The 8,428-nt window shown below is 41.2% G+C and overlaps 1 protein-coding gene across 1 annotated transcript in view; it reads left to right on the forward strand.

Moving 5' to 3' along the window:
• CTNNA3 (catenin alpha 3) overlaps nucleotides 1-8,428 on the forward strand; it is a 505,586-nt gene that overhangs the window by 478,198 nt on the left and 18,960 nt on the right. The window contains exon 16 of the mRNA XM_009636975.1: nucleotides 4,224-4,329. Within this exon, the coding sequence (XP_009635270.1) occupies nucleotides 4,224-4,329 (106 nt within the window). The remainder of the gene's footprint in view (nucleotides 1-4,223; nucleotides 4,330-8,428) is intronic.

The following is an 8,428-nucleotide window of genomic DNA, read 5'->3' on the forward strand; positions in this document are numbered from 1 at the left end:
GCATTCCTTCTAGTTAGACTTAGCTGGACGCCTCTCAAATTATTTATGATCTGTTCCCAGTTTCCTCATTGGCTAGAGCAGGTGGCACATAATTGCTCATAAACACAGTACTTTCTGTCTCATCTTTGTTTTCATAGCCTTGAATGCTTTATCAATCAGCTTACTTAGCTAGTAAGGCTTCATGCTTGGGAATAGTGAAGTGTGAGGAAAACAGATACATTAGATCTTCCATGCAGTGAATCAAAATCAGGCATTCCAAGTCTACTGTCGGCTGTGAATCCAATGAAAATCATTGGGCAAGAATTTCAGTAAATGCAGTAACTGACTGTGTGAGATGAAGTTTGGCTTTGAAAATTACAGACTGGAAGTAGGCAGAAAAATAGTAAGAGAAGGCTGACTTGAAAAAAAAAAAAAAAGTACATGGACACCATAGCAAAGAAATAAGAATTTCTCTCACAGAAGAGGGAAAAAGATGGAAAACTCTGCAAAGGAGAAATATTGTGATGCTGTTGACCAGCAGAGGGTATATGTGGGGAAGGATGTCTTAATCTTTTTTAAGCATCTGCTGTAGGTGCATGAGCTAAGCTAATCTTAAGCTTCTGCATGCAGATCTGTATTAGCTACAGTCACGTGGCTATTCTTAACGACTGGACCAGTAGCACAGTAGTCTCTCAGATTAGGCAGGGATGCTTCAGCACGTGGTGGAGGAGAATCATGGACTACATTTGTAGAATGAAAGGCGTGTTGGTACAATGATACAGAGAGAGAACTAAGTGAACTATCTGAAAAAAATTCCAGACAGTGAGATGGATAGCTCAGGAAAACGGCCTCCCAGTCGAAGTAGGGGTTTTTCATACTTCAGACTTGCCAGAAAAAAATGCAAGTAAATATAAAACTGGTAGGAAGCTGTCTACTGCCTGGGGAAAACAACCTCGATGATTTAATAGACTTTTTGTGTCTGTAACATCTGGATTCAGGGAGTTAATCTGAGCTAGTGGCATTCTGAATCTGCTGATCTGGTGCTAAATCAGGAAAACTGGGAAGTCACAAAGTGCACAGCTGCACCGATTAGAAGGCAACACACATTGAAACTGGTAGTCACTCACCAAATAACATGAAACTTCTGTGTTAAAATAATAAAATCGTTGGACTGGAAGAGGCCTCAGAGGGAACTTCAGTCTTCCCATCATTGATAACAGATGTCTGTCTGCTCTCGCCTTAACCTGGCTGCTCTGTTCCAGTTCCTCATGATCTCGGCACCTCACCTGAAATGTCTCCTCTAGAATGTAAGCTCAGCGCTACCTCCCCTGTCCCCTACAGCCCCAAAGCCCATTTGGAGGCTGCTACCAGGATCCTGCAGCCTCTCTTGCTTACGCTTCCTCCTTTGCCCCACTCCCAACTTCAAAATTTCTGTAGCCACAGAGTTTAAACCCTTCAATCTTTCCTTACTGGTCATGTTCACAACATACCTAATCATCCTGTTGGCATGGTCACCAAGCGTCTCAAAAACTGTCTTCATGGAAACCCACACAGAGCTGCAGCTGCAGGCTTACCAAAACTGAGAAAGCAAAAGGAAAACTTGGTTTTGGGTGTCCACCTATTTGTGTGCCTCTGTGTGGCATCTGCTGTTTTCATAACAGCACTGCGCCAGGGACTCTTGTTCAGACTGACCCACTGCAATAACCCCATATCTTTTTAAAAATCTGCTATATAGGCAACATCTCTCTCTGTGCAGTTGATTATTTATGCCCAAATTTAGAGTTCGCAGTTGCCCCCACAGAAATTTCATCCTGGGTTTTTTTCTGTGTGTTTTTTCCGTGTTTTTTTTCTGCTGGTGATTCAGCAGATTCGGTGTATTCTCCCAAGTATTCTCTTAAAAGTATTTAGTGGATAGAATTGCCAGACATCATAAATTGGGACTAATGGCTCATTATGCCATGCCCCAAGGCAGTTAAACCTGTACTTTACTTGAAAGAGTCTGGATTTTACGTGATGGTAAAAAAAGGAGCACATACAGTTGTTCTTGGTTGTGCAGAAAAGGAGCCCTCTTTGTACGTGTAACGTAACTCGCTGGTTTTTCACGGTTTTTAATGTAAGTGTGAGGCATTCTTAAACACTATTTCTTTCTAAGCATTTATTTCAAGACTTAGCTGTGGGTTATAGCCCCACATTTCTTAGCGAATGTAGTAGAGAACTTGAACCATCGATGCAGTTAGGTGGCAGGTGGAGCAGGCGTCTGTCAGTCCTCGTTGCTGACTGTTCCTCTATCAGCTCTCACGGTGGCCGTATTTGTGGCGGAAAGAGACACTTATGTTCATTTGTTTGAAGTCTGCAGTTGCTTCATTCTTGTTAGCCAGATCCTCTGAGGAACTTGCACAGGTACAAGATAATTGCTAGTTTAATGGAAGAACTTCACCTTCGAAGCACTCGGCCAGCATATCTTCAGATGTCAAAAAAGCTGCTGGCTGATACTCACAAGTTACCTGAGCAGGAATTACTTGCCCTGTTGCACCAGCTCTCCTTTCCCTGCTTCCGTAATTCTGGGTTACATTCATCTTTTCTCTTGTTTGACTGGTCGGCTGGGTTGTGACTTCCCAGGAGGGTACTGGGCTGCTTACAGTTTGTACAGCACCTTCCTATGAACAAGTGACAAACGCTGGCACTTGGCAGAAGGCAAACGGCAATGAAAAACTGCTCGGTGGGCTGAAACGGTGGGCAGGTTCCGCAGCCCTAAGGAGTCCGTCGTGCAGTGAAGGGAAAATACCAGGAAAGGCAAGTGAAGGGTATGGTGAAGTTTGAAGAACTTAATCCTGGACGCATGGGATTGCATTTGCAAATTCATTCCTCACGTACACTTATTGTTCTGTAAACTCTGATCAATTTGCTACATAGGTTCTCCATAACAGGAAGGGACCTTTCTGTAGAAAAATAACATGTAAAAGACCCAATTCTAGGTTGTTCCACATGTCGGCTTCAAAAGTTGATAATAAGGAACTGTAATTTGTAAAGTTTGCTTTTTCCCCAAGGATCAACAAATAGTTATTTGCTAAGCAATATAATTAATGAAGAAAAGAGGAGATTAAACATTACCTGCCATGTTGTGTTGTCATCACTGTCTTTTTACTGAATGAAGTGTTTGTGTAACTACATCCGATAGTGGTTTTAGGCTAAATGAGTTTTTTTCACTGGAACGGTTTTCTGCCTTTATGCATGAAACCATACTGACTTCAAGGAGAAGTGTCTTCTCATTTGAACAAAGTACAGTAATTTTTTTTTTCTATTTTTTTCTACTTCCTTTGTCCATTGCAGAACTTGTGAATTGGTGTGAGGCCTTTAGGAATGAAATGTTTATGTAATAAAACTAAAAGTATTCTTGTCAAAGATGTTAAATGCAAAGTTGAACTTAGCAGGGTTGCTCACTTTCTACTGGTGTGAAGTTTATAATTGTTCATTTTAGTTTAGCTGAAGTATTTCAGAATTGAAGAAGCTGAAGCACGAGCCAATGTGAAGATAACAACAGCTCTCTGTTGCCTGCCTTAAGTAGTCACATTTTACTTCCTCGGTTCTAGAAACATTCTCATGTAATTAAAGAATTTTTGGGGGCTTGGTGGGGGCGTTTGTACAGAAAAAGAGGTTGGCTTCTTGACAGACTGTGCACAAGAACTTTACAGTTTTCCTAAACTGAAAATTGTTCTTGGAGTATTTTGAGTGGCATTTGTTAATTTTAATTGCAGCCCTGGTCATCTATTTCCATTCATGCCTGTGTACGCCAATTAAATAAAAAAAAAAAAAAAAACACCCCAAACCCTAGTTTTTCTGACCAGATATTCATAATGAGGCTCAGAATACATCACTGTGCTGAACTTCCTTTGAACATATTTACTAGAAAATTCCTGGAAGGGAAAGGAACATAAACTTCATATAACCATGGGAAAAACAAACAGCACAAGTACTCTTTTAAAATCCATATCCTCAGGATTTGGCACGCGTTGTGCTTCCAGTATGAAAAAGCTGTGCGGCTTTCTGGTAGTGCTGCATCCAGTTGATGCAGAACAATACAAATTTGTGGGGCATGAAAGCAAAACAGTTGGGGGGGGGAGGGCGGGGATTTAATTAATGTTGTTTCTGTTTTATTGAATTGAGTTCTTCTGTGCCTAATTTGCATGATATGATATAGTCTCACTTTCTGAATAATGTAATAGGGTTCTTTGTTTCATTTGAAGGGGTAGAGGACCACTGAAGAATACATCTGATGTAATTAACGCAGCAAAAATGATTTCGGAGTCAGGATCGAGGATGGATGTCCTAGCACGGCTGATTGCCGATCAGGTAGGTTATTTATGCAGCAGTGCATTAAACTTGGTCGCAGATTACTCCGTCCACAGAACCTCCGACACCTAAGGAGGTCACTTACAAAAGCACTTGCCCCATTTTTAGATCTACCCGGCTGATTTTCCTTTGCTTCTCAATTTCTGAAGCAATGGATACATAGATGCTGTCTTAACTGTATGTGTGGATTCTCTTCTTCATACATATTGATGTGTCTGTGTACAAACACATAAATGTATGTGTACTTATATCACAGGTGTGTATGTACATATATTTATGTACATATATATTTGTACATATGTGTATATTTGTGAGCTCCTTGAAGCTGTGAATGCCACATTTTAGAGATGTAGTATATATGAATATATATGCATGTGCATATAAATACAAATATATATTCATAGCTCCTTAAAGTTGTGAACACAACATTTTAGACGTATCATGTAGTCCATTCTTGACTTCCTTGGGTAAATTACCCAGAAACAACTTGGGTTGTTTCAGGTGAGCCAGCTTAGATGTGGGAACATGGGATCGTTGCATTGGCATAGAGTTCTGCTGGGCAACCTTACTGCTTTGGAGGGGTGCTAGGGCTCAGCACCACCCTTAGTAAGGTTACTGACTTCTCTGGCTTTGAAATTATTTGTTTTCTACCCTAATGTCTCTATATGGTACAGAATCAGTACTTTCACTGTACCTAGGTTATGAGCCAGCTTAGATGTGGGAACACGGGATCGTTGCATTGGCATAGAGTTCTGCTGGGCAGCCTTACTGCTTTGGAGGGGTGCTAGGGCTCAGCACCACCCTTAGTAAGGTTACTGACTTCTCTGGCTTTGAAATTATTTGTTTTCTACCCTAATGTCTCTATATGGTACAGAATCAGTACTTTCACTGTACCTAGGTTATCTTTCCTCTCTCCCCCCCAGTATTGGCTGTTTCTTTGGAGCATTGATGTCTAATGGTTTGCCATGTAAAATACCCTTCTGGATAGGCCGAGTTTGGGCCTCTGCGTACCTGCAGTCTCAAAATGATGTTTTTTTTTTTTTAGCATTTAAAATAAATACATATCATCAAATGCAAAGGATTAGCACTATGCAGCCTACTTTATTTCCATTGGGTTTTTAAAGCATCAGATAGCTCAAAAACACCAAACCAGGATCTATATAAATCGATAAGCATCCTTATCATCTTCCTGGCTAAGACAACTGCACTGTAGTAGCTTAGTAAATGAATATACCAAGGGAGCAACTCATCAGGTGCAGCCCTCGTTACCAAGGAAGGTTGGTTTAGGGCCAGGCGGTGCCAGTGTAGAGAAAAAACGATGTGAACGTATCAAATCGAAAGCGTTTACTATTCCTTGTCTTCATGATTGCCTTTTAGGCACAGGGTAGCACGGTATGGTCGCTGCCTCCCACACCCTCACATACTGTCTCTCTTCCCCTCGCTTTTGCTTTTCGTACACAATGCTTCCTTTTCTATATCTATGAAGCAACAACAGTCCGTTAGTGTTTTCTGTCATACGCCTTTCTGAATTCCAGATAACAAGGCAAAGAATTTCTATTCTTTATCTATGCAGCTGTGACCTGATTTGTGGGAAAACTAGGTAAAATATCTTGAGTCCCGTTTCTGATCTTGACAGATGTTCTTCCAGCAGATCTCTCTTTCCAAGAGCACTGGAGCATGCCTTCTTTCAAGATTTTATCAATTAAAAATTAAAGTTCAAAACCGCAGCTTGTCACTGATCTACTGCAGGAAAGATGTGGTATCAAAGCCAAAGATGAATAAGTGGCATAACTTGCTCTTTTTAAAATAGGGAATCCAGTCTTGCTGAACTATTCCTTTCCTAAAATGTTCCTTTTGCTGTATTATTACAGTGACTCCAGACTAGAAACAGGAGCAAATCAGTGTGAGGAAAAAGTAGCCATGAATCATTGGTGCTCATCATTTGTGTGCCCCCTCGTAGCTGCTGGGAAGCGTGACAGCATTCGCGTTATTGTCACCTTTTTACTGGGATTCACTCAAATGGTCTCCATTCGTCCTAGCTCAGAGCTGGCGCACAGTTGATACCATTGAGCCCCCTGACCCATGGTATTTATTTCCCTGGGACATCTTATATGCACCTGAAATACACTCATCAGTTATAGGTGTGCTTTAGATGTAATTTCACGTTATAAGCACTAGAAGCAAATGAGCATACATGGTTTAAGAAAAAAAAACCACACACCAAAGCAGCACTTCCAGTGCCTCTGTGGCGAACACAACTGCAGTCGTTGCTGGGCACGGGTTACACTTAGCACAAAAGAGCCTTTACGCCTATTACAAAGATGCTTATTACAATCCTCTCACTCCTCAGATGGCTAGAAATCTAATTTTATAACCTTTTTTCCCCATGCCAAATCATCCTTTAACTTTCAGAGCTCTTTTCTCACTGTGGTGTGATTTGTTTTTTTTTTTAAATCTCCAAGGTACTTGTAAAGACCAATAATTCCTCTTCTCAGCTGTTGCTTTGCCAAATTCCCACCTTGCCCTCTTGGGGTCCTAAAATAAAAGAAACTTCACCTTCCTCTGAGCTACCTAATAGCCGTTCTCTGAAGTTGGTCTGAACTGAAGGGAACCCTTCAGGAGTTTGGTGCCCAGACTGGAACATCGATTCTAACGAGGTTTTATGAGTGTCTTAGCTGCATTAATAGTTTTTAGTGCAATATTTTACCTGTTGTCTTTCAGTAACATCTAAATTATGCAGAATTTTTATTCCATGTAAAAATGGATTTGTATGATCAGCTTCAAAAGTGAAAATAGATAGCTCTACCTTGTACCAATTTTCAGGTAACTGTTACAGGTCCTTCCTTATGCACACTTTTTTAACACTTTTTTACCACTTGCTGTTGACTTTAGGCTACCCTGTATTTGTTACCACTTGTGCTACTGTCATTTAATTAGGCCCACTCACTTCACTGTTCACAGTTGTCCCACGACTCCACTATTACTCTGCAGTTAACAGGGCCGCAGTAATGTATGATGGCATTTTCAGTATTCAAAGCTACATGCAGGGGAGAAAAGAAAACCCCCTGCTCTATGTCCTCCATCTAGCTTCAGAGGCGAGCAAGGACCTACCACTGCATAATGAAGAATCATTGCCCTCGTTGACCTTTTCCTGCTCCTAAAACATTTTCAGATTAATTACTTGGGTTCACACTCCATGTAATTTCAGAGATTCAAAATCGAGAACTGTGGAATTAAATCATTTTACATTTTTTCTTGTTCGGAGGAAAAGAAATCAACCACCACTGCCACCCTGAAACTTTATTTGCACTATTTTGTAACTCATCAGCCGCAACAGCCCCTCTCTGACATGTTGTTCTTCATTTCAGATTTTTATAAATCCCTCTTCCTGTGTTTGAAGGAGAGGGAGACAGTGTGGTACAATTAGCAGAATTCCGTTTTATTTCAGTCCATGCTCACAGCACCTTAAGATGACTCAGAGTTAACAACTGTGAACATAATCACAGTACAGCATCAAGATAAATCCAGGCAAATTAATCACAAGTGCATTGATAATAAATTTAGTTTAAAATAGGATTGTTCCAAATTCATTGTCAAATTTGTGACCTGAAAGCCCCAAGGTCATTAAGGCAGTTAGTACACCCTGGTTTTAATGGAACATGCTGTAGATTAAGATCTTTATTAAAAGCCTCCTCAGTATTCCCGTTGTTTTGCACCAGGACGTGCTGGTCCGTTGTGATCCCAGTAAGAAAGGCACTCGGACGCTGTGCCGTGTCATCTAAAATGCTGTCTGTCAGCACTAACACTGTAAGGAATGAACAGTGGAGATGATAATCTTATGTCCCTTTCAGTGGTGGGAACCCCAGGTGGCGTAGCTTCAAATGGGCCTTCAATCCGCACACGGCATGCTGGGCAGACCCTGTCCGTAGAAGAGATTTCCCCCATTTGGGTCATTTGAGCGATTACCGGCTTTTCTTACAAGGAAACAACTCTATTTATCATTTCCACTGTCAAAGGGGATTCCACGTGAAACCGCCTTTCTGCCGTCCTGGGTAAAGGCAAGGCTAGGCAGGTCACCCAACCACCAGTGCTGCCCAGG

The sequence above is a fragment of the Egretta garzetta genome, unplaced genomic scaffold (assembly GCF_000687185.1).
Source record: "Egretta garzetta isolate BGI_Z169 unplaced genomic scaffold, ASM68718v1 scaffold204, whole genome shotgun sequence".
Classification (NCBI taxonomy): domain Eukaryota; kingdom Metazoa; phylum Chordata; class Aves; order Pelecaniformes; family Ardeidae; genus Egretta; species Egretta garzetta.